Source organism: Idiotropiscis lumnitzeri, chromosome 1, assembly GCF_059441095.1.
Source record: "Idiotropiscis lumnitzeri isolate Australia: NSW breed Sydney's pygmy pipehorse chromosome 1, RoL_Ilum_1.0, whole genome shotgun sequence".
Taxonomy (NCBI): Eukaryota; Metazoa; Chordata; class Actinopteri; order Syngnathiformes; family Syngnathidae; genus Idiotropiscis; species Idiotropiscis lumnitzeri.
The window spans coordinates 33,018,975-33,045,954 of NC_142391.1; the positions used below are offsets into that span (position 1 = coordinate 33,018,975).

At 41.0% G+C, this 26,980-nt stretch overlaps 2 protein-coding genes across 4 annotated transcripts; one reads left to right on the plus strand and one right to left on the minus strand.

Annotated features, from left to right (window-relative positions):
- Nucleotides 1-935: 935 nt before the first annotated feature.
- hnrnpk (heterogeneous nuclear ribonucleoprotein K) lies at nucleotides 936-19,548 on the minus strand. Of its 3 annotated transcripts, none has more exons than XM_088295785.1 (16): nucleotides 19,433-19,548; nucleotides 15,057-15,208; nucleotides 14,015-14,112; nucleotides 12,245-12,301; nucleotides 11,518-11,561; nucleotides 10,130-10,202; nucleotides 9,935-10,048; nucleotides 9,322-9,450; nucleotides 7,153-7,472; nucleotides 6,808-6,855; nucleotides 5,494-5,533; nucleotides 4,836-4,851; nucleotides 4,563-4,595; nucleotides 4,000-4,058; nucleotides 3,494-3,663; nucleotides 936-1,593 (listed from the first exon to the last, which is right to left on the minus strand). In XM_088295785.1, exons 2-16 carry the CDS (start codon nucleotides 15,109-15,111, stop codon nucleotides 1,563-1,565), a joined length of 1,287 nt encoding a protein of 428 aa, XP_088151911.1. In that variant the 5' UTR covers nucleotides 15,112-15,208; nucleotides 19,433-19,548; the 3' UTR covers nucleotides 936-1,562. The 3 variants fall into 3 exon arrangements, with proteins under 3 accessions (XP_088151911.1, XP_088151920.1, XP_088151930.1); XM_088295794.1 differs by having other exon boundaries at nucleotides 936-1,825; XM_088295804.1 differs by having other exon boundaries at nucleotides 19,332-19,457.
- On the plus strand, nucleotides 19,542-26,980 carry rmi1 (RMI1, RecQ mediated genome instability 1, homolog (S. cerevisiae)). Its single transcript, XM_088295771.1, has 9 exons — nucleotides 19,542-19,679; nucleotides 20,283-20,460; nucleotides 21,027-21,137; nucleotides 22,001-22,150; nucleotides 22,219-22,289; nucleotides 22,381-22,504; nucleotides 23,725-23,818; nucleotides 23,893-24,121; nucleotides 24,957-26,980. Exons 2-9 carry the CDS (start codon nucleotides 20,305-20,307, stop codon nucleotides 25,804-25,806), a joined length of 1,785 nt encoding a protein of 594 aa, XP_088151897.1. The 5' UTR covers nucleotides 19,542-19,679; nucleotides 20,283-20,304; the 3' UTR covers nucleotides 25,807-26,980.

Here is a 26,980-nt window from a genome sequence, read left to right on the forward strand (position 1 = left end):
ACCGCGATGACATGTACTTACTTGCATAAGGCACGTTCGTGGAGGAGATGAATGAGACGAATAAGACCATAATAAGACAAGTAAAAGGTAAGTGGATTTGGACAGTAAATTAGCCAACTAATGATATTTACATAAACCGTTGATGTTAGCACCTCACCTGCGGCGGCATCATGCATGGACGTTTTTTTTTTTTTTTGTTTTGTTTGGGTTGGGGGCTGACAATTTTTATGAATAAGGACGGAGGGTAGAGGCTGGAACGGTACAGAGATCGCGGCCAGGGGGCGGGAAACTGACTGGCAAAAAGGGGTCAAGTGCCCAGTTCTGCAAATCGGAGGGACTGATAATAGGCGTCTGGAGCAAACAACACAGAAAACGTAAAGTGTCAAATCTCACTATCCATTGTGCCAAGGGGACGATGCCAATGTTGAAAGCAATGACAAGAAAGAACTACTGGAATACGCCACAAGGAAGACAACTTTTTGGGACAGTTCATGACAAAACTGGAGTAATTTTTCACAAGGCACAAACTCTACATTCCCAGACACAAACATTAAGCATAGCAAGAACACTTTATGTTCTGCGGCTGCTTTGCTATATCTGACATAGGGTGGCTTTCATACTTGCGTGGTGCAGTGAACTCTCCAAACATTTTTAAAATATGAATCTACTGAAATTTGAAGCAACACCTGATTTTTATTGATAAATTTTCAGTCAATAAATTTTGTACTTATTTGTTGCAAGTTATTTTAGTGACCATTGTGGGTTTCGTTTATTGACAATTTTGTTCACCTGTCATGTACGGTACTGCTTTTTTTGGGGGGGGAGACAAAGTTTGTCCAACAAGTGACAAAAACCCAGCCCATAGTCTCCCCAATGCCCCCCGCCCTCTTCCACTCACGTCTAAATATAAAGATGAAACAAAAAACAAGACATGCTGAGTAAAAAGTGGCAACTTTATTCATTTTACAACTCGACAAACGTTTTACAGCATGGACATCGACTGTAGTCGAGAGCACAGACATGTGGCATTTGTTTTTTTTTTCAGTTCAATTTCCAAACAAAAATTGCTGCAGCTATCCAACTAGATGTCAACTACTGAATTTAACTCACACGACAACACCTACAATTATTCTGATAGATTAGCCAGTGTGTTCTGTAATGCATTCCAACACACTCCAAAATGTTAAAAAGAACATGTTATCATACATTGTGGATGAATTGGAGCAGAAATTGGATGTAAATGTCTGCAGTATGCACACACATAAACAAGCATCACAAATAAGGTTTAATTTTCATCTGCTGGGAAAATGAGAATTTTATTATTTGAAGTGTATTTTGAAAGATAAGCAGGTAAACTCAAACAAAACAAAAACCTACATTTCTTTTCAAGAATGCAGAACATTTTTGATGAACAGGAATGTTGTACATCGCATTAAAACTATAAAAATGAAATTACCCCCCCAAAAAAGTACCCACAATACAGATTAATAGTCTGAGGGGGCTGTGTATGAGGGAGGGGAAAAGGGGGGGGGGCAATCTGCTCGAGTCAATCCTGGGGGTGTCTACAGCAATTGACCAGAGAACTGCTTCACACTGAAATAAAGAGTAAAATGCACAAGAACTTCAATTAACAAGTCATTAAAAAAAAAAAAACAAAAAAAAAAAATACGTTTTCATCATAGACTATGGCAGGGGGTTGGACGGGTGGGGGGGTTGACAGAACAATTAGGTGGGCATAAACAAAAAAATAAAAAGGAGATCTAAAAAAAAGAGAAACATGGGGGTGGGGTGGGGTTAGTCCTTGAGTCCAAGCAGGTGCAGCACACTGAAGGGGGTGGAGAGGGAGGAAAGAGGGAGTCAGGGTTAGTTACCATGGCAACACCACTGCTAATTAGACAGTAGCAGCAAGCAGCAGGTTGTACAGCTGTATTAGCGTTGACAAAAAGAAGGAAGTGGCGTGTTGTATACGTGCCGACTGGTTGCCAAGGGAGACAGAAGAGGAGGAGCCCCCTGCTATTTGGCAGACTGTGATTTGTTGTCGCTTGATCTAACTAAAAACAACAAAATCACTAGTCTTCCACACAGCAGCGGCCAGGGGTAGAATCACTCCACTACCTGCTTCACACTGAAACGGCTTCGAAGGAGGGGGATTGGTTATTTTTTGTCTTTTCTTTTTTTCAATTAAAGGAATCTTGAGGAGTTCAATTGTAAAAAAAAATAATAATAAAAATTGCCTGCCTCTCCGTAGCCGTTTGGTGTAAGAGGAAGGTTTGTACTACTTGCAGATTGCATGGGGAAGAAAGGAAGGGTGTTAGTGGAAAAACAGCAGGCAAGAGAAATTAGAAATACAGCACAAATGCATTTCATAACCATTTGTAAACGATGCATTGCTCAAAAGGTTTTTCAATACTTTAAACAGGCACTAGAGCAGGAGCAGGGAACCTTTTTCTTCTGTGCATTCATCAATGGCTGTTAATTTATGAATCCATATAATGCTGCCAAACATGTTTGGGGCCTTATTTCTAACAGTTCCTCATGATTGTATTCAAATTGTGTCCTATCTATCCATCCATCCATCCATAAGTTTTTTCTTCTTCTTCCGAACGGCACCGGCACCCAATTCTGAGTCTCATGATTTTGAGGATTTGCCAAGTACCGAGCTAATAACTCGGCATTGTATTAAGGCGGATCCCCAGCCCCCCAAAAAAGTGCATTTAAATTTTTCTTTTCTTTTCTTTTTTTTTTTAATTAAACAAAATATCCCAAATTATACCTCTTAGATGGCTAGTGGAGCAGTGGTCAAACCATTAAAAAAATGCAACTTTTCCCCACCCTTTTTTTGTGTGTGTGGGGGGGGGTTTACATCACTTTTTCAGGAGGTGTATTAAATTAGTTGCGTTAAAAGAAGCTCTATCCTTTGCCCCGTGACAAAATGCTCAATTTACACACATTACAGGTTGCCGCTGTCTCTGCTTTCCACAATAAAATTTCGTCGTACTGGAGACATTATCAGCGTTACATGACGCTAGCTTCACTTTGTCTGCTGAGACAACAACCAGAAACTACCCACAGGCTGTGTGTTTATCTCTGGATTTTGTTGCTTTGAAGCCCTTAAAACATTATATTAATATTTTTCTTGATAAAAATCAGCTGAAAATAACATGATCGGGCCCAATCTCCGATTATGTGAGTGGGACATCTTTAAACACACGCCACCTTTTATATCCTGGAAAATCAATCAATTATTTTAAAGGATCAGGCCCTTAAACACCAAATTCAGGAGCCCCGTTCAGCATGAACGCAGAAAAAAGCCTTAAGATGAATAAGAAAGGACATTGTCCATTTTCGTTTCAAAGTTGCCATTTTTGGTGAATTTCCGCAATTTGCTGGAGTCATAATCACACAAACCTGTCCCCTGGTTCCTTTACCCCTGCACTAGAGAACTAGACATATAGCAAACCTGTTTAGATCAAAGGGTCAGAGTAGAACTTGCCTGTTCTGAAGAAGGTACTGGGCGTTCTGGATCTGATCCTGAGTGCCCACAATAGTAATGATGCGGTCCTCTGAGCCTTCCAATGGCTCGTCGATCTTGATGGACGCGCCGGAATCATGCCGGATCTGCTTGATCCGCTGACCGCCCTTGCCGATGATGGAGCCCGCCAGCTGGCACGAGTCATTAGTAGGAGGAGCAAAAGAAAACAAGCAGGTGCACAAACATATTAGTCAGGGACCAAACCTCCAATTACATACAAACCAGGCACATATGGGAACAATCTGACAAATGAGAAAATTAAAACCCGACAAATGAAAACCCAAGTGATTTTGGAATACAGTACATATTGATATGCTGTCTTATATAGCAGGCAATTTCCATTTCTGTAGTCTTCACAATAGTAAGCTTTGCCTGACATGCTGAACTCAATATGCAGCCATCTGTTTAATGTTAAGTATTTAAAAGGTGCATAACCCTGCATTCAACACATCAGGTCGGTAACTCACGTCTTTAGGGATGGTCACTTGTGTGGTGATGACCGGGTCATTGTAGGAGCCCCGTCCACCTGATGGCAATAAATACAACAGTTATAAAACACAGCAGACAAAAAAGTTGTCGTAATGTGTATTCGTAATACAACTAGTAGTAATTATGATCCTCTTTCTCACTCAGCCTCAACGGAAGCTACAGCATGTATCTGCCTCTGTCTTTCACACATTGTACAGTGTAAGTGTGATGTTGCCTTCACAGCAGGTGCTTTCACACTTGGACATTGCATCCCACAAACAGATAATTAGAGGACGGCAGCCATCCATGCATGATGTGACATATAACAGGGAGGTGGATGAGACTATTAACTTCAAACTGCAATTGCAGTAACGCTGTTATGGCTGATACTACCTTCAAATGAAAATTATTGGTATGACAACGAGATTAGATGCTAGAGATGGATGCTTTGGTTACCATTCTAACAGAGCAGCGACAAGTAAAATTGACGAATAAATAAATAAATAATCAAGAATGGGGGGCAGGGGGTGTGGGAATGGCAGAATGCGAGCTTTGGACTAACCTGACTGGTAGCTATCCCAGGAGGAGCTGTTGTCTGCACAGGACAGAAAGCAGAAATGCTCAGTAAATTTTTTGACAATTAAAAAATATATATTGAAATAAATAAATCACATGTGAAAATACATGTTACAAAAAAATAATGAACAAGAGTTCAGAATTTGATGCATGTAAAAGCTACACACACCCACACACACACACAAATCGAATCGTTTAAAAATCACTGCATTTTAAACTACATCCTTGCGACACGGTCATAAAAAGGTGTACGACTTACCATATCCTCCTCCACTCTGTGAAAAAGAAACAGAAAAGGAATGAGGTTAGCAATAGGCCACATCTTCGTTCGCATCCTGCACTAAGAGTGCACGCCAAGAGCGGCATGTACATGTACCATCAATGGAGTAGATTCAACTAAAAGCCAGCCGGTTTTCATCCATATGCCAGACTCCGCCTCCTTCCCCCCTCCTTCCAATCAGCCCCCATTTTCACCTGCTATTCAGCGGCTGCTGTCGTCAGGGCAACAGGCAATTCAAAACGCTGTTGCCGGGTAACGGCAGGCAGTATCCTGCCAGCTCTCAGAGAGAGCGGTGGGTGAGGGAGTCTGTCAACAAAGCGTTATCGCCTAGCAACCAACTATGGTCACCGCCACTCTCTCTCTTTGCAGAGAAAAACAAGCCGGCCATGAAAAAGTACACGGTAAGAGGGCAATTATAACTGATTATTATGGGATGCCTCCAGCCGCGGCCATTACGGTCATTTTGGCGAGATGGCTGGTATGTACGAGCGGGAGAGTTGGGTTTTAATAAAGCTTTGGCATGAGTGGAACACAATGCAAAATCACAGCTTGTCATAAACTTGCAGCGAACAGCATGCACTAGCCTCAGGATGCCGGCACCCCGCGAGCTGCATGCATTTAAGCAAGGGTCACTAACCATGTTATCGCTGTAGCGATCCGGTCTTGCTCTTCTGTCACTGGTAATGAAAGAGAGAGACAGGGAGGGGAGGGGGAGATGGTGAGAACGTGGGTGGGGGTGGAAAGAAATAGAAAATGCTTAGAAAAAAAAATGCTTGAAAACGTTCCAAGGGGAGGAGAGGAAAAGAAATTGCGGTCCAGGTCAACCTGCACACACACGCTGAGCAAGATTACAGTATAAACACATTTCCTCCCAGCCATCTTCCCACACAGTCACAGGAACAGCTCTGACAGTGTTATGGTGAGAGGAGTGACAGGTGGTGGTGATGTAGATCGGAGCCAAGGGCTGCTGCTGCTGCTCCCACCCGTCGTAATGTGCATTTATTTGCTAGCCTTGTCACTACCGCCGAGGACATTTGTTTGGAATCTGATTTTCTTCCCTTGATTTCCATATGTTCAGTTGTTATGTTTAGAATCATTTTTTGTAGCGACAAGGTGGATTGGAATGACACAAAGGGACTCATTTAAAACTACGCCAGTGGTGTCAGAGTATATTTGTCCGGCAAGCAGACGCGTTTGCTCTCAGTTATGTTTAGTGTGATTACTGGTTTCTACTCACCAATTACTCGATTTGACTGTCAGAATTGAGTAGCCTTTTATGAACGAAGACAGGCATCGTACATTTGAGTGCATCCATTTGTGCATTTTGACAACAAGTGCAAAGTGACAGTAGACACATTAGCTTCTTGCAATAACTAGCTTGCGATAGGATGTCACTCGAGATCGATCGCAAGACAGTCTTTCATGTAGGGCTCAACAATTATGGAAAATAATCCGATTGAGATTTTTTTTTCTCTAAAAATTGTGATTTGCTTTGCAAGTTTTTGCAAGGTGCTTTTCTACAATTTTTCAACAATTTATTACAACAAACAAATGATCTGTTATGCATTATAGGATACTATGGCATCAACAAATCAGTAATATGTTGAACTTCTTGTGCTGTAAAACCACATTATCTTACACCACTGTGCAAGAAAGTTAGTTCACTGTGGGCAGCTCGTAATATCCAAACCTCTTGTGTCAAGAAGGATGAAAACCAAGGACCCCCTGTAAGCAGTTTTGTATTAGCGTCTGGCAATCATCTGCACCACCACACATTTGAAAAAAGGGGTTAAGGGGTCATTAGCAAAGGGGAGCTCATACTACTCTTCATTCAGCACTCAGAGCATCACTATTGGAAAGGGGGGACAGGGAAGAGAAATTAAATACTGGGACTGACAATTAGAGGAATAAAGGGAGGAGAAAAAACAATACAAACAAAAATAAAACTTACTTTGACCTTTCATCTGAGCCACGGTATGAGTCATAGTAACGATCATCTCTGTAGAAAAGATGGAGATGGGGAAAAAAGAAAAATAAAAAGACAAAAACACTCACTGAGACACCCAGGCATGATAACATTCACTTCATGAAATGGACTAATACTAAGAAATACATCCTCAGCACTAAATTTCAGTCAGAAAATTGGACGCCATTTATCCAATGAAAGTGAAAATATAAAGAAAGTGTGTGTGCACTATAGAACGAAAAATAAGCAACAGAACATCTCAAACAACACGTGTACCTTTCATTTAAATTTAAGCGTTGCCAAGGAAGCTGGATGAACTGAACGTCTTACCCGCCTCTGTGTGAGCGACCCATGGACATAGTGTGGCCGCGGTTCCTGCTCTGGTGGTGCGGGGGAGGACCCCGCCGGGGGCTGATGTCATCGTAATCCCTGCGAGAAGGGGGCAGCGGTCCCCGTGTCGACCTGCTGGAGGACATTCGATCATAGCCGCGGTCACCGGCACTTGGCCTGCTTCCTCGCATGGGGAAGCTGCTCATTAGCCGGCGACTGCTGCTGCCTCTCTCCTCGAACGCCATCGTAAAGCCTCCATATTCGTAAGTTTCATCGTAGAAATTGGGATCGTACGGCTGTGAGCGACCCTTGATGGGTGCCTGCAAAACCAGAGAAATTTATAGGAGCATGAGTTCCAAATTATCTAAAATTGGGATTAACACTGCTGTTTCACCTGCCCAGTTCTTATTTTAGTTATGAAATCTTCATTGTAGGTGCATGACCACAGTGCGAGAGATAATCTAAAAACAAAAATCACAATTTATGATTTTTTTTTAACAGTTTGTGCGATACAGCTGCAAATAAATATTCCAACACCTGTCTATCAGCAAGAATCCTGACTCCCGAAGACCTGTTTGTCCACCTTTAAAAGTCCACCTCCACTCCATGTATTATCCTGAATGAGATGCAGCTGTGTGAGGTCGGGAGCTGAGGCCTGAAAGGGCTTCGGCGAAATTGACGAGCATCTTGGCGAAAAAGGTCCACGGTTGGAGCTATCATTACAAAATGGAAGAAGCTAAACCTGACGGTCAACTCAAATCAGAGTGGACCCCCATGTGAGATATCGCCTCATGGGGTCTCAATGATCCTAAGAAAGGTGAGGAATCAGCCAAGAACTACATGACAGAATGACCTGAAAAGAGCTGAGACCTCCATTTCCAAGGTGACTGTTCATAATGGTTTGAAACCATGCATGGCATAGAACATTCCCCTGCTTAAACCAGCAAATGTCAAGGTCCGTCTTAAGTTTACTTAAGATACAGAGGAGTCATGAATGTTTTGTAGTCAGATTAGACCAAATGGAACATTTTGGTCATAATTACACTAACCATGCTTGGATGAAGACGAAAGATGAGTACCATCCCAAGAACACCATCCCTACTGTGAAGCATGGTAGCATCATGCTTTGTGGGTGTTTTTCTGCACACGGGATGGGACGACTGCACTATGGCCGCGGACATGTAGTGTGAGGTTTTGGGGAACAACCTCATTGCATTGAATAAGGGTTATGGCAGGGTCTTTTAACATGACAATGACCCAAAGCACACAGCCAGAAAAACCGAGGAGTGGCTCCGCAAGAAGCATATCAAGGCTCTGGCGCACCCTAGCCATTCTCCAGACCTAAACCCAATAGAAAATATTTCGAGGGAGCTGAAACTCCCTGTTTCTCAGCAACAGCCCAGAAACCTGTCCGATCTAGATATGATCTGTGTGGAGGAGAGGGCCAAAATCCCTCCTGCAGTGTGTGCAAACCTGGTGAACAACTACAGGAAGTGTTTGAGCTCTGTAATTGCAAAGAAAGGCTACTGTACCAAACATTATCATTGATTTTCTCAGGTATTCAAATATTTATTTCCAGCTATATATATATATATATATATATATATATATATATATATATATATATATATACATACATACATACACATAAATAAAATTCATCCATTGTGATTTCTGGATTTTTCTTTTAAGATTATCTCTCTCACAGTGGACATGCACCTACGATGAAAATTTCAGACCCCTCCATGATTTCTAAGTGGGAGAACTTGCAATATAGCAGTGTGATCAAATACTTTTTTGTACTTTTATTTTTCATTGAAAGTAACGTGTACCAGTCGGTCAATAAAAAATAAAAAAATACAGTTAATATGCATTTCCTGCATTTATTTTGATTTTGGTCCACGGGCGGAAATTTATCGTGCATTTATCGGTATTGAGGTAAAATTGCTTAATTTATCGTGATATTGATTTTAGGTCATACCGCCCAGCCCTAATCAGTACATCCCAACTGACAATGGATAGTATGACATACACCACCTTGTGCAGGCCAACTTAAAAATAGGGATGTCAGATATAGATATAAAACTCATGTTAGGAACATAGTCAGCAGACATGTATTGTGTAGAAAAGGCTGCCAAATATACATCTCTCTTGCACTCTCTCACTTACGACAGCGATGACCTCCAGCATGGTCTTGATACACTCAACCACGCGCTCCATTTTGCCACCGACCAGCACAACACGGTCTGTCGACTGAGGACAACAATCCTGATACAGCTTTATACTGGTCTTTGTATTCTAGGGGAAAATGGACACAAGAGGACACGTTTACAATACAGCATCTAATTATCAGGGGAAAAATGTTTACATTGTGTTTCCTGAGCCAGAAAACGAACGACATGTTCATTCAATTACAGTATTTACCCATATATTATAGTTCCCTGGGGGTTCATTTACACAACTCCAGATAGTACTAGGCCAGTACCATCTATTAAGAGCAAGGTGTTTATCAGAGGGCATTCATTGATCTATCGGCAGATTTGGCAGTTTGGCTGTAAATCAGCAGTAATTCAAAACCAGAAGAGAAATAAAATATTTTTTATTCTTGACTTCAGAATAAGAACATTTGAAAATTTGATCTTTGTTTGCCAGTATTGATCAGGCGAAAATCATGCGATCGACCTAGATCTTTGATCACATCGATCCGATCGTGGCAATTCTCATACAAATAATTTGTGGAGAAATAAGCTTTGAACGTTTCAGTACACAAGTAAAAAAATACCTCTCTGAGCTCCTTAATCTTGGCTCCCTTCACTCCAATGATGGAGCCAGCCAGGCTCTGGTGGATCAGTAGACGCAGATCACACTCAAAATCCATGCCATTGTACTGCTGGTACTGCGGAGCACGTGTTAAAACGTTAATATAGCTCATCCACTCGGTTCTGGGTGAAAGGCTGCAAACATGTTGAGTCCTTACCTCCTCCAGTGTGGGGATGATCTTGAGCATGATCTCACCAATGGTCTCTATGTCAGCGCAGATGCACAGGATGCTTTACGTTACACATGCCAATGACAAGGCAGTGGCAAAACAGGGTGGGGTGTAGGGAGCCCATGAGGCATCCCGGAAGGAAGGGGTGGGGGAACATATTAGATCAAAGAATTCAACAAGAAAAACAGTCAAAGTACATTTATTCAACCTACGTAATCAAAACTATTCAAACGTTAGGTCGATTATTCTACTAATTTGAGATGGTAGAGGAGTGATAATGCCACATTGTAGCTGTCATAAAACTACAAAATTCATTAAGGTGATTACAAAGAGACTTTTCTTGGTCTTTTGTCCAGATCAGATTAAAAAAAAAAAAAAAAAGTAAGAAAGGAGACAAAAAGGGAAACCAAAAGAAAGTGACAGCAATCAGTGACCACTGGAGGGGCAAGACGGGAGAGTGAAATCTGGGGACAATCTGGCTGGTGGGGAGAAAAAAAAAGTAGCACCAATGCATACTATAGAGAATTCACAAGCATAAATCTGGGATGGGTGCTCACGAATGTACTATGATTTAGACTACATACGTCAAACAAGCTATTAAAGACCAGGTAAACATATGAACTCATCGTCTTGAACAGCAAGTTTGACTATTGATGTCTGCACCCAGTAAGCGAGAAAATAAGATAAATAGGCAACAGATGCGGGTGAGTGCTAGAGGTAGAATTAAGAGTTTTACTACTGTTGCCGGTGCCAATAAGGTGATAATGGGAAAAGCCATACGGTATAACCAAATGATGCATATATGAGCAGTATTGGGAGAGTGGCATCCTGTACGTTCAAACCATTGCAGCAATTAATGGCTACACCGAAATGAAGCAAAAAGCAGGTGACCAAGGACACAAACACAGTACTTGAACGGAACCAGGGAATGGGTGGTCGGCTAAGGTTTGTTATATAATGGAACAAGGAAGAATGGGTTGGCGCAGGACACAGCTGAAGACTTATGGGACTAACACACAAATAAAGCACCCAAAACACTGACTTTAAAAGAGGGCGAAAGATAGGAAAAAAATAATCATTAATGAAAAACAACAAAAGCATTTTGGCTGGAAGAACAAAAAGCATATTTCTAATAAGATTGAGGAAAAAGACCAGTGGCAGACTGAAAACAATTGATGTGACTATAAAAAAATGCAAGTAAAACAACAACATTGGACATTAAGGCTTTTTTCTTTTTAAACTGTGGCTACAAAACAGTGAACACAAGTAGGTTATCAAATACAATGAGCTGAAAAAGAGGCAGGATGACTATGACTGATCTTCTTGTCTGTTTGACCTGTAGTCAGGCAGTGAGAGGGAGGAGCTTAGGGACATACCGCTCGGGCCCACTGCTGTCTGGGACTGACACACTGGCATTGTACTGGGCGTGGTGGCATGGGCAGGGGGGCCGGGGCCATTCGAGCGCGGATGTCATTCGAGTAAGGCGCCCGTTTAGGGAACAGGGCGCGATTATGGGCAGGGCCAACCGGGGTGTCAGGTGGGCGGGCGCAGGAGGGGCCGTCCAGAACATGGGCAACAGAGGAGGAAGTGGGCAAAAAAGTCAACAGCAAAATAATAAACAAGGGAGAGGGGAGAGGGGAAACAGTTTTAATATACAGGCTCTACACTGATCATGTGTGTTGAATTCTCTCAAAGATTGGCTTGGCAAAGAGGAGGAGAGAAGGTGACATTGGAACAGAGAGGTCATGGCATATTAAGAACATGAAGAGTTCAACGTTTGGGAACAGACCAGAAGACAGCAGGAGAGAAGGGGAGGGCAAACTGGAGGCAATGACTGAATGAAATTAGAAATCTTGACCAGGTTACCTGAACACCACACTCTGCTCTTCTTTTAACTTTATAATTCAGAGGTAGAAATAACTTAACAGTAGGACTGGTCTATCTTAAACTAGGTAAACATGGTCAACTAAAGTTACAAAAGTTGTCACCCAGGGACAACACTATCAAAGAAAAACTCTGCTGCCCTTTACAGGACGTTTTAGAGGTTGTGAAAAGGGGGCGGGGAGGAATACAAAAAAGAACAAAACTTGCACGTGTACTCACGTCTGAACGCAATGCTTTGATGTTTTTGCCACCCTTCCCAATTACAGCTCCTGCATTCTGGCAGTAAAAAGGAGGGGATGAGAAATTGACAAAAACTATACAATAAGACAGAGCAAGATAGCCCAAAATATCCAACAATAACATTGACTAATTGATTGATGTATTGAACCAACCAACCAACCATACATACATATACACAGTACAAGATAAAAACAAAAACTGAAATAAGGAATCATCCTTAGATGTTTAAGTTCAACTAAGGCTGGGCGTTTGAGAGGCATACCCGTAGCTCAGAGACGTCGCGTTCCAAAGAATAAGAAGGCGCGTTGAAATTACCTAGTCTACAATTGAAAAACTGGAGCCAATCCTCACCCAAATAAATGTGCATGTCTACGCATTCCCACTTCAGTCTCTGTAAATATCCCAACTCGTCGTTTTATGCAGTGTACCCTCTCCGTGATCAGCAAAGCAGCAGCATGCCGCTTCCTAACAGCATACATCTATGTACCTCTACTCACTTCCTCTTCCTCATATAAATCAGCCACAGAAAGGCTGATCTTTTTTATATGTTTAAGTGGTAATAGGAGGGATGGATTTTGGTGCCAATTGATCATCGTTTTTGGACATTATAAGCAATGAAAGTATAATGATTTCCAATGGAGAGTTGGTAATTGGTCTCTTTACTAACTCTTGCCGTACCATCTGAGGGAGTGGAGGGGGGGGTGCGGCCATATTTGTCATGAAAAGCAGGCATTTTTAAGTCGTCATTATTTCTTAATTTCTCCAAAATTAATAGATTAAAAAAATAGAAAATTATAACAAATTTCAGTTTCCTGATAAAAAAAAAATATAAACTGAGCTTGTTAAGTGAAAAAAAGTGGACCATCTTGGATCTTGTCCACCTTTATTGTTAGACGCTAACCCAAAACAAAATTGTGAAGACACCTACATTAGTCTTCATTCAATGTTCATACAATGTGTAGTGAACTAATACTTTCTTGCGTGCATGCATTAGAATTGACCAACCGCCTTAGGATTACGTTATCAATTTAGTGAACTCATTATCGGCATATAGTCCTTTCATATTTCACTGCCTTATTTTGACTCATGAGTTGGATGCCGTGCATCAGACATGGCTAACACTGGCACTAGCACATGGAGACAGACAACTCCTTTACTTGTACACCACATATTCACACGGAGGTGTTTAATCAGGGTAATGGACATTATATTGTACCGAATCGAGTGGTCATTTATTAGAACGATGTTACGCCATCGTTCCGTGTATGACGCACGCCCACACCATTGGTTTAGCTGAGTCTTCTTCATCGGTTTGAATGACTCATCTTTATGTTTGAAGGTGGACCGCCGACAACACACTCACTGACGCGGTCATGGCATGCGTTGTTAATTTTTCTGGCAAACATTTTATCAAAGGCATTTTTCTATGGATAATGATCATGCGACTATTACGATACATATCGATACTGAAATATCATCCCAGCCCCAAGTTAGATTTTACATTATTTGACTGCACAAAACGATTTTGCTCATAGAGGTAACTTTTTATCCATTTATGTGCCAAACCTTTTTTACCATATGTCTCCAATTACTCCATTAATATATTGTGATCTGTGGAGACAAAATCCTTTAATACTACGAAAATCCCAACAGTGCATTGTGTTTTGTCTACTAGACAGATGATATTTATCAGCACATATATATATCGCTTAGAACATAAAAATATATTAAAAGGGATGTCTCGTTTACTTTGCTCTGCAGGAGGATGCGGAGCTCAATCATCTCGTCCGAGCTCCTGGAGCGCTTAAACGACTTCTGTTGATCTGCATCCTCTGCGGGACGCTTACCTGCCGCAAAGGAGATAAACAGACAGCATGAAGCCAGCTAACATTCATGGTACTTAGAAGTAAAAACAGTGAAACCTCAGAGAGTAAATCGCTTCCAGTTGCCAATTTTGATGGTTGGCCAAAATTAACCTCAAATGGCAAACAAGCTTTGGACATCAAACTGTCCACAAATTCAGCATATCACGCAAGACATTCGGGCAACTCCCTAAACCTAATTTCAGATCTTTGCAACAGTTTTTTTTTAAAGAAAAGAGAAAGAACATAGGTCTTTGTGTGCCTGTGAAGCATGCAGACTGATATAGTTTTGCAGCATGTGACCACACAGAGTGGCCCCTTGATTACATTTTTAAAAAAAGAAAGGCCTTTGTGGGAGGGGGGAATTATAAAAATGTTTCCGCTACGACAGTGGAGCCTCAAATAGTGGAAGCTCAGCACCATTGGCAGATTTGTCCAACTTTTTTTTGTAATTACGAGGGGGCGCGGGGAGGGACAAATCTCAGTTTTTGAGGAAAATGCGTATTTGAGGTTTATCAGCTGTTTTTTGTAGAATAATTTGGGTTTAAAAAAAAAATAAAAATCACGAGAGTAAAATAAATGCATAATTTTTCTGTATAGTCCTGATCTTTTAGAATGCACTTGTTCCAGTGGTTCAGCTTGTGATTTCTCATATTGTATGTAAAGCACTTGGAATTGTCTTGTACATGTGCTATAAAAATAAACCTGTCTTGCCTTGAGAACAAAGTTTTTGTCTGGTCTTGCAACTATTTATGCGCCGCTTGGTGCACTGCTTCATTTGAAGGAAGTTCATGACTTCATCGTAAAGCATCTTTGAGTGGAGAAAAGCGATGATAGTTGGAAGGCAGGCGGAATACTGCAAAGACTGCGCGAACTCATCAATGGTAAATAGGCCGGGCCACCAGTATCATCACGCACACAGATATTACCATTTGTCTCAGTGCTGAATGAGGAATCGTCTTGCGGGTCGTCTTTTATGTCCATGATACTCTCTGAGTGTGAGAACAAAAAGGGTTGGGGGGCACACCGGATCGGACAACAGGTACAGACAAGAAAATGGGATCCGCTTGGCTGTTGTAATCTGTCAATATAACGGGAGAGAGGGATGGGGGTCGAGGGAGGGGAGAAGTAACTGTTTAATTCAATGCTTGACTTGAAAATCCATGTTTGGCCAATGACCAAAGATGTAAAAGAGGAACTGTTACTGCTGCAACAAAAGGCAGGAAACTACAATACAATGCTACCTTGATTTATAGGTTGAGTTAAAATATTAAACTGAATTAAAAAACAAATAGATTAATCTCGAGAGTTAACGCTTTAATTTTGACAGACCTAATATATATACATATATACACACGCAGTAGTGGTGATCCGGGTCATCCGTGATGTAAACAAAGGGATTGTGGGTGATGGGGTGTGTGTGTGTGTGTGTGTCAAGGCTACCCTGGTGTTAGCAACAAAGTCCTAAAGTGACAGCACATTTCACCTACAAATACTTACAATGCAAACCTCCCTTGCACGGCAGCACGACAGGGATGGTCGATCATTAAGAAAGGAAGTATGTTGTTGCTAATGCGTGATTTAATTTCTGACAGAGAAGCCAACTGGAGGTAGCAGACACCAGTTACAGTTACACTAACACAATGCCAGTTACAGTTACACTAACACAATGCCAGTTACAGTTACACTAACACAATGTCCTTTTTGATACGCTAACATATTGTAGCGACTACTATGGATTAAGGAGGCATTAGTCAGTGAACATCGATGCAAAAAGATCCCACGCTCTTCCTCGCGAACGGAGTGATGCAATCATAAACTGGGAAATACCAGTAAGCAAAGTAACAGAACAAGCCATAATAAGCATCAGAAAAACTCATAAGTTTGTTGAAAATGTATTATATTACAGTGCCCCCCAAAAAATGTTCCTTCTAACATTTTTTTTCTTGTTGCATTGATTGTGGGGACCAATTTACTAATATTACCCATACTAGTGAACAAAGACAAAATATTTTGGATAAATTAAAATCAAATTTAAATAAAAAAACAATAAAAAAAAAACAAGTGTTTATTTTAGTTATCTAAGCACAGTGCATTTTCTTAATTTGCTCTTCTGATTTCAGTACTTTCTACATTTGAAAAAAATGCTTGGTGCCCAAGAAGAGTGAAATTTGTTTACGAGCATTTCTTTTTGTATGTATATATAGTTTAATTGTATAAGTGCAATGATGAATAATATATAGCTTTGGTTTCATTTTAAAATACACTACACAATTACAGCCAAAAATGTTAAGGCCATTGTATTGCCTCCAAATTTAAGAAGCACCATCACTAATAAACATCTCAGAAATGCTGGTACCAATTGCAAAGTTGAATGTTATTAAATGTGTACATATCTTGACGAACTCAAGCTGTAAACAAATTTTGGTTATATAAGAGCAGCTGCTTGCTGGTGCGACATTGTCGTAATTCACACATGATACGATAAGTTGATTAATCGAGACTACGGTTGATTAGTTGACTGGCAAAATAATCATTTGTGGCAGCCCTATTAGGTACGGAAGTTGTTCGGAAATTGAGTACTTCCTGTATAGTTGCTCTCCAGTGAAAAACGTGCCTATTTTTTTTCTCACATTAATGGGGTGTTTGTAAGGCAGAAAGCCCGTTCACTTAAAAATAAAAAAAAATAATTAAAAATTGTTTGGCACAGGACAGTGACGGGGGTCCTACATACACAATTTTTTAACACTGGTATATAAAACAAAAAAACAAACAAAAAACATGCAGTTCACTAACTTTGTCTTATAGGAAAGTATACATATGTGCAAAGAACATCTGAGATACACGCCTCCATCTGCATGTGCGCAAAAGGAAGATGGCCATGAGCAATAGAGGCGCTCGCCACCCCTCTGGTCCGCATTGAAAAGCATGACGCGCAAAGTGTCGTCCGGAACTTTTTTGCTTACATGACTGACAGCCATGGTAAGCCGACCAACATAAAGCCCGTCTGTAAGTCTTCTTTTAAATCTACAGTGGCTCACACATCCAATCTGGCCAAGCACCTTGCTGACCATCAGCCAGAGTTATACCCCCAGTTAAAAGAGCGACATCGCAAACATTTCTAACACTACCCTCAAAAAATTAGTTGCGTGACTTATTTTGATTACAATTTGTATAATTTGATGAGGCATTCAACTAGTTTGGAGCACACTAAATAAGAGTAGACCACGCGCGCACGCACACAAAGCAATTTTACAATGAGTCATAAATTAAATAAACATATTTGTTCGACAGTAACGGTGCAAATGTATTGTTAATGTTAACAACGGACGACGTGACATGAAATAGGTAAAGAATATGGCATGTAAGGTAAAAGCTTACAGTGAATATGTAATACGTATATACATTGATATGTATACATAAATCTTGCATAAATGTATGCAATGATTACATTATTTTTAAAAATGTCATTCTTAAAATCAGAAATTGGCTAAATCTGCGTCCAAAAATCATAGAGGCTGTGCAGCTGCATATCTGGCCATGAAAATTATCATTACCTGCTCAATACTGCATTACAATTGATACCACACTAATGGCGCAATAAACCTCTGTGCACATTTCTTTCGAGTGACATTTAATTTAATCAAAATAAATTGGAACTAGTTTTCTTAAAGTTCAATTTACATGTAGTCTATAAAATATAATCCTCGTGAAGAGACGCCGGCGAGATAATGGATGTATAGAAAGAAACATTCATCCATTTTCTCAGTGTGATATGGTTATCTCACTCCCCCATGAGTGTTCAGCACATCGACTATTGGGTTTGAATTAAATATTGAGACATTTGTTTTCCTAGCAAAGAACTTAAAAATGTCATAAAAAGTGTCAAAATGTCATCTTAGTTTGTGTGCAATACTGGTTAATGCGTGTTGTGTAAAAGTGTAATGTTAAACAAGGTTTAAAATGTCATTTTCTTATCAAGCATATCCTAATATTTTGAATTAATAAAAAACATCATTTAAAGTTCTTTTGACAGTTTTAATTTTGCCGCTTTTAGATTTTTGTTGGGATACGGTTTGGGAACTGAGATACTTTATCAAAGTCAAAACTGGTATTGGGACAACACTACATATATACGTACGTAGTGACATGTCTATGCCACACTTGCTGGGTAGAATTTTGTTGTCACAGTGAACACATTAAAAGAAGTAAATATGTTACGTAAATGATTTTTATTTACCTATATTTGAGCTTAAATCTATCACGTATGTTAAATCTGATTTTGTTTATTTTCATCAATATGAATGAATTTCTTATGTTTGTTTAAAAAAAAGCACAAGGAGCTTGAAAAAATGTATTGCATATTAACTTGAAATTATACACGAGGAAAACAAAAATCACAATTAAATTTTACAAAATGGCTGTGCCTTATAATTTATTGTGATGATTACATTAGACAAAACCATTTTATTACATAACAGTGCCTTCGGTTTCATTATGTTTTCAGACATTTGTGTGCTAGTTTTCTATTAGAAACAACACAAATGTTGACGTTGGGCAGCTGAGTTAAAAAATATTTGCTGAGCAAATTTATTACGAGGCAGGTCTGTACGACATGACCATAGGTTCGACTGGTCACTTCTAATCAGCATAATTATGTGGTAATCAAATAACCGACAATGATTACGTAGACCAGCCAATGACGAGAACACGCGGATTAGACCAATAGCAAATACGCAATTAATTAACAGCGAATAACACAAAATAAGCAGCACGGTGTCAATAAGTGAGTAATTATTTCGAGAAGCAATGAATCAAATGAGAACGAAATAGGGTGGCTAACTATAACAGTTGGATTTAGCTGAATAGGACTTGAGACAGAGACAATCAGGAAACGCAAGCAAGGTGGCTCGCTCTGATACGCGTACGTTCGGTAGGCGCTTTGTGGAGAACGCCGCTATTAAATTACGTTCCGGTCGCGCAGGTCTTTATAGTACATTATTTGCTCCGTGGACAAGAAACCACGATTCATCGCTCATCCGTTTCCTACTACAAAAAGCAGGTACTGAGGCACACACGTCAAAGGCTATCAGCTAGCCGCTAGCTCCTAAAAGCTAAGCTTTCGCCATCTTGCTATAATCAGTTGAGAAGGAGTGGCGCGAGCCATGTAAGCGAATGTCAACAACGATACGCCAGGGACTCACTCTGTTTACAATGGTGCGGTTTATAACGGCGCATGAGCGTCCGCTTGGTATTTTGAGCTCGAAATATGTCACAAAAACTAACAAATGAGGAGGGTACGAACCCAAACGTGCGATGAAACTCCTCGCTTCCTCTGCCCCTTGCTTCGCTACGGAAAAGAAAGTGCGCAGCTAAACGCAAAAGCGGATTGGCGGAGAACAAGGCGAAAAGCGCCTTCAAGTGAACCTCTGATTGGCTTTTACTGCGATCAATCACAATTATAGGCGTTTCGACGCCCTCGTCTCCCGGAAGTCGTTTGTTTTGCGAAATTCGTGGCTTTCATTTGTTTTTTTGGTTCTCTGTTACAACAGGTGTGTATAATTTACTTTTATATGTGGCTAACGTGTCAAAGCATCTGATACGTCTGGTTTATGTTCTTTGTCTTTATGGCGTTAGTGTATACGCTTGTAGTGTATTTTGATAACTTTTGGCGCCTTATGAAAGCGTGTTTGTGTGCATCCGTTTGTTTTGAAAATAGTATTTACCATACCGTTTGAAGCATGTTGACATTTGTACGCGAGGCGTCGTACACTCTGAAATGTATGTCAGTCCATCACAAGACTCATCGAAATATCTATGCACATTCACACTAATGGACAATTTTGTGTTAATTAGTCCAGATCAAGCATGCATGTTTTTGGAATGTACTGCACCGGCAGAAAACACACAAGAACTTGAGAACATTCAAACTTGAAGAGATTCAAACCCCGAACATCAGATCGGTGTCATGCATTCTAACCGCTAGACGCTTTGTTGAATTGCATGTTTCATAAATGTTACTTGACTTCTATCCTAATGGTGATTACCAAAGTAATAACACAATCATAACAATATTAAGAAGAAAAATAACAATTTCTTCATGATTACCAAAGTAGCAAGAAAAAAAAGAAGAAAAATAACAATTTCTTCAACAGTGGTGAAGGCAGAAGACAGAGTATGACGCCTCAGGCTGTGGTCCAGGTGACCCAAGCTTGGCTGCAGTCTTCCTGGCATGTCCGGGTTCCTTTCGCTTGGTTGGAGGCCTGTGTCGAGTGGCTCCAGGAAGAGGCAGGAGGTGTGGGCAGGCTGTCGCAGCAGCAAATTAACCAACAGGTTGGTAGAAAAGTGCTGTACTGACAGTTAGAAGGCTTTAGACGTACCGTAGTGTATAGTATCTTTGCACTTTTCCTCTGAATTTCATTTTTATAGCACTTTAACAACAAACACAGCTGCTGTTAATAAATAAGCTCATTAAATTAGCTCTGCTTGCAAGATAGTGTGGCTCTAAGTAACAATTAATTGAATAATTATTTCCAAGAAGCCATGTGAGAAACTGAAAATGTTGCCACACTCACAACAACCCATTTTGTTAAAAATACACACACTGCGGGAATAAGATTTTTGATAACATGAGGAAAATGGTTGGCACTGGCACTTTAATTTACTTTAAATTGTTGCTGGATTGGTCCAGAGTCAGTAAATAGATCAATCGCCCATCATTAAAAATTTGCACCAAACCACGGAGAGAACCAGACCAAATTTGTAATGTGCACCCCTTCTTCTACTCACATTTTGGTTACAATTGAGAGTTCAAAGCAGAAATTGTATAACTGTACTAGGAATTCAGTATGTACAACCAGCCTGCAACTAAAGAACACCACCATTTGTTATTACTTTAGGCGTTTGACCAGTGGCTCCTGACGGACCTGAAGGACTTGGACTACCCTGTTCTCCCTGAGGGACTTGCTCAAGCCCACAACACTCAGCTAAGCGGTACCTTCTGTGTACAGGCACGAACTATCCAACTTTGCGTGTGTGCGTGTGCGTGTGTTTTTTAAAATTTTTTTTTTTAAAGAAAGTACATATAACTTGTCATCGTTACTTAACATTAGGCACATGAAAATGAAATGAGCAAGAAACACCATCATGTAGCAAAACATCGATTAGTGCACAGCTTCACTTTACAATACAGTGGAATGAATACACCTCAGCTCAAATAATTTGAAATTTGACCACATCCGCTATTTTTAATGACTCATCTTTGCATTAGCCTCTGTCAATAAAGATTATTTTTTTGTTGAGGTTTTTGGCCCGTAATACATTTCTTGTTTTAGATTATTACAGGTGTATGACCATTAAGCATGCCAACGTGTTACGTAAATATTTTCTGTACAATTAATAAAGGTTAATTTGCATTTCTATTGTTTCCCATGGGAAATGTTTTCTGAATGCAGACAAATGAACAGATTGTTTTGACCATTAAGGATTCTTTGTATTGTGACTCTATTTTTATCTATAGTGTCTATTCACAGGCAGTGATCTTATTCCCATATCCCACTGAGCAGAGAATGTTTGTATGGTAGTGGATATTGATTTATTTATTTTTTTTGTCTGGGTTTGTTCTGATTTGAAAAGACGCCGGTCGCCAACAGTTCTAATGGTCACGTGAACTTTTTCTTGCCGCAAGGAAATTTTGACTGTTGGCTAAGGTTTGCGACCTTGAATGAACCCTGATGTGAAATCAATATTTGCTACCTTGGCAAATACTCATAAACGTTCGCCCCTCGGTGGGATACAAGCTTTAGATGACAATATTTTTCAGGGCAGTATTGTATCACTCAGCAGGTAAAAATAAAAGCAGCCTCTGTTGTAGGTTGACTCATTACAGGACATCAGTCGGCCCGCGTATGGTCAGCTGCAGCAATGGAGGGGCACGGACTGCGCCAATGACAACATTTCGGCTGTCACACAGAACACTCAAAAGCCGTGGGAGGCCAGACCCACACGTATGCTCCTGCTTCAGGTTAGTGGCTCATTTATGATCCGGATGGCCTTTCAAATTGATTACAATAATCATCATCTTTGTCGCAGGTGACAGATGGCGTCCAGAGCCTGGAGGCCATGGAGTATCAGACGATACCTGCACTGAGCACTGCTCTCAGGTGAAGGACCACACATACATTTATTTGCATGCTAACTCTCACGTTAGACAAGAAAGAAACACAAATGATGGTTAATGTTTTCAACCTCCAGGCCTGGTGTGAAGCTGCAGCTGCAAGGGCAGATGATCTGCAGACTTGGGATGCTTTTGTTGGGAACGGGAAACGTGAAGGTCCTGGGCGGGGAAGTGGAAGACTTGGCCGAAAGCAACAACCAGGTTAGTTTTCTAAAATTTGAGACTTCGACGTAGTTTTTCTTTTAGCAAAAGATCAGATGGAGCAGTGATGTTTTTATATTAAGATATTAGTTAGCAGTCTACATGCATTGGGGCAAAGTGGGGTGGTGATCAACCAGATGCAGCAGATAGAGCTCTGGTATACTTAACCTTTCACTGATACAGTCTGCATGCATTGGGACCAATCAGTACAGTAACCCATATTTGGAGTAAGGTGCTGGTCCAACAGATGGAGGTGTGCTATTTTTATATTTCACTGCTGCGGTCTGCTTGCAAAAGGGGAAATGACCCACCAAATTTCAACAAGTAAGATGTTGACACTTGTCGTAAACAAGCGTTCCCAGATTTATGTGTATAATTGGTCAAACTATAACTTCATGGACTGCCTTTTATGTCAGTGACAAAGGCCACTGGTTGAATAGGCTACATGTTGACTCGAAGAGAATAGATGGTGACTGTTTTGTATTGTATTCACTGGAGTACTTAAATTACATTTACAAAAAAACATGTTACCTGTCAAATATCAGGACCGGTTACCATCGAGGACCACTAAGAGCTAGCAAGCTAGCCTGTAACTTTTAAGTAAATACTTTACTAAATCCCAACTCAAATCACCCACAGCGTTACCATTTATACCAAATTACCAAAAACTTCTGCTAAACTTGTCACCGGGAATTAAAAAAAAAAATACCAATTTGCGGTTGATGTTACCTATCATTGTCATTGAATTAAAATTTCGAACTTGTGTTTGTGTGCACCTGTGAGACGGGCGGATTGAGGCGAACTTCTCTCTTACGTTTCTCTCGTTATAACACAATGGTCATGTGTAAATGTTTGACAAACCTTTTGAAGCTATCAAATCTAATTTCCCTTCCAGGATGAAGTTGTCTGTCTATCTCTTCGGCATGTCACGCAAGTGGTTTGCATGTTTGCCACATAGTTCTTTTTAAATTGTAAATTTTTAAAGTAACCCTCCAAACCCTCAATGTAGGGGGGTTATTTTGAACATTTGCAGTTGCAGTCTGCCTGCGTTGGGCTGAGTTGGCTTTTGACCCACCAGCAGTTAGTTCCTACTTTATAATGCACACCTACAGCAGTGGAGAGGAACAATATGGCCTGGTACATCATTTTTCAAATAAAAGAAATCATATGAAGATCGGGTTCATCTAGAAAAAAAAGTGATACATGTACAATACTGACAGGGAAGGGTTCTATGTCGGGTGCTGGGACTACCCGAAGATCAGCAGCAGCAGCAGGAAGAGGAAGACCGGGGAGAAGACCAACCATCACACCGAGGTAAAGAACCTCCATGGCAACTTGTTTCAACTTATGTGCTTCCAAAGTCGCTCACGCACTCAAAACTGCTTAAGATGATGCCACAAACCAAGGAGGCCAGGACCTAGAGATAGATGACAGAGAGCTGCTGGCAGGTCTGGAGGCCCAGGAGGCGGAGCAACAGCAGCAGGTGGAGGAGGAGTTAGTGGTGGCGAGACATCCGGTCAATCCCATTCAAGACAGCGGCTACCGCACGCTCAGCCAGTTTTCAACTCTGTCCTCGAGAAGCTCCGCCATTAGGGGCCTGAGTGCCTCATCCAGCAGGTGGGTGGTTTGTTAGCGTGATGTCAGGACATTTAGTCACAAAAACTCCTCAGTTTGTGCGTAATCGCCATATCATTTTACATTTAAACTTGCCTGTCTCCATTTATTGCTCTGGTTTTGAACAAAGACGTCACACATCAGGAAAGAAACAGCCTATTTCTAGATAAAGGAAATTTGGTTTTATTTCTGCTTTGCACACTGCTGTGAAATGTGAACGTTGCTACTTGGAATAATAGCTTATTATTCCAAGGGAACATTTAAATTTTTCTTTTTAACTGCTTTGGTAGGTTATCTTGGTGGGCCCCACATTTTTGTTTTTAATTCAGCCCCCAAAGCAGGTTTCGCATAGCAACATGAAGTTTGGTTGGCATGTCTGTCACGAGTCGACCCATAAATTAAGCCTCAAAAACCTACACCTGAAAAGAAGCTGGAAAACAGCCCTTTTGGGGCGAATTCCAGGCATAGCACTTTGATGAATAAACAGAGAATTCATCCAAAAAAACAGGCATCCTAAACAGAGTGATTCTAAATGGTGGAGCCTTACACAGTACCTACACTACCTAATGTGGGTGGAGCATACCATCAAATGATAATTTTGAAGATTAGCCATGGAAAATGTGCTTCCAGGGGACCATTCATTGCTGCTGGCAGCTTAGATTATTATTTACTTTTGTGTTATGGCTGCATGTCCAACCTTGACACTTGGGCATATGGTTTGTCAATACAGCGCGATCAGCACTTGAAGATAAATTAAAATGAATTAAATGGTAATTGGGCACTTAGTTATCCAGCGTAAATCCAGATTTTTTGTTAATTTATGACCTTTTCTCCTTAGAAGTGAAGCCTCTATGCACTCCAATGTGAGCAGAGTCAATTCATTTCCAAGCGGTCGCCGTGGTAACGAGCAAGCGGAGTCCGGCCCCGTCGAGCCCTTGCCTGCACGGCAAGGCCCGGCGGAGCACAATGTCGACGACGACGACTTTCCCGATGACGATTTTGTTGACTTCACGCTGGACAATTTGGATGCCGAGATCCTCCATGGAGGAACGGCTCCTGTGCGTGAACCTCCTGTGGAAGAAGACGGAGGTGACGTCATGGAGGATATGGACTTTTTACCCGTGGACATTGAATCCTATGGCGAGACCGTACAAGCTGCTGCCAGTCAGTTGCCTGCGAATGAAATAGTTAGGAAAGAGAGTGTACTTCTTGGTGGGAGTCACACCTCAAACACTACAGGAGCAACTCCGGACACAATGGGTGATATCACCCTCACCTCACCCCCGTTTACATACCTGTGTGTGCTCGACGAAATCTCCCCACCCACCTCCATAACAATCAAAGCCTTCATCGTCACCCTCCTGGGCAAACTAAGTGCCAGTGACGGCCTGTGGCGAATCCGCGCAACACTTTCGGACGGCAGCGGCTACCTGGATGCCGAGCTGTCCGACCGGGTCCTGACGGGACTGCTGGGCTTCACGGTGGCCGAGAAGGGGATAATGAGGCGTGACCCGACCCGAAGGGCCCAGCTGGATGCCGGTATGAGGCGTTGTCAGGAGGAGCTGGTGGATATGTGCTGCCTCATGACTGTGGAGGTGGGCGACAGGGGAGCGGTGGTGACCCAGGCCGAGCCTGTCACCGAGGCGGTCTGCTGTGAGCTGGAGCGGAGGGTGCGAGACAGGAAATGAGAATGGGAGCATGGCGGTAATGAGAACATAGACATTTACCATGAGCAGAGTTCTTTTAATGAGACTTAGGTGTTTTTTTTCTCCTATTTGGGAAATGACTGCGATCAAGCTGCCCTTCTGCTTCCGATCTGGAGGAGACAATGTGTGAATTCATGTCGCAATGCAGCCCATCTGCTGCACACCAATATAACATGCTGTCGTTAGAGGAGGATTTCATTCATTTATTCACGGAGCTATTTCTCCCATGCAATGTCTGTCATTATGCCAAGTGCATTAAAACGTCAGATTTCTACTAAATGCTGAATTGTAAGGCGTATTTTTGAACTGTAATGAGAAGAGTGCGGCAGAGGACCCGAGTTTATATTCAAATTGCGGTAATGAATTGCCGGCTTTGTATTCATTCATTACATGCATTACATCTCGTTGGTGAAATAATTGAATATCCAAGGGCAGTGCAGGTCTTCAATAAAGTCGCCCCAGGGGAGCAAATAGGAAAGGAAAATGAGGAAAAGGTCATGATTTTTTATTATTTCTCGTCATTACAGAGCTCCTCTGTGTTTTTATCCTAATGAGTTTGTATGTGCGACACAAACTGTTGTTGGCGCTCTTTTAATATTAACTGTATACAATTGTTTGAAAGGTGGTTGGTGTTGGTGAAATTGGACTTTTTTTTCTCTAATAAAATTACAATGAGTCATCAACATGCGACAAATGTTTCAAGGTTTGATTAACTGCTACCTTTTGGGACATGCACCATAGAAAGCAAATGCTAGAAATGAAAGGAGGCAGAAATCATTAGAATCATTTGTACCACGCGCCATCTTTTGTTTCTTATCAGCCATCGCACAGGAGCTTGTTGCTGCTTTTCCACCAAGCGATCACAGCTCTAGAGATAATGAATTCAAATTAAACTTTGGTATGCTGCAATGGTCCTCTAAGTTGTTATGGTCTTGGACGGTGGTGCAAAATCCTGTGAAGCCAAGGTCCCCTAAAGAATGAGCTGTATTTCTTTAATAAAGTAACTTACTTCCTGTTTTTTCCATTATACTACAAGAAAAATCTTTGGATGTTACGACTACGACCATATTGTTAGAATTTTGCGAGTTGTATTATCTTTAGAATAAAGTAGAAATATTACAAGAACAAAAGTGAAATAAAAGGGGCATATATTCAA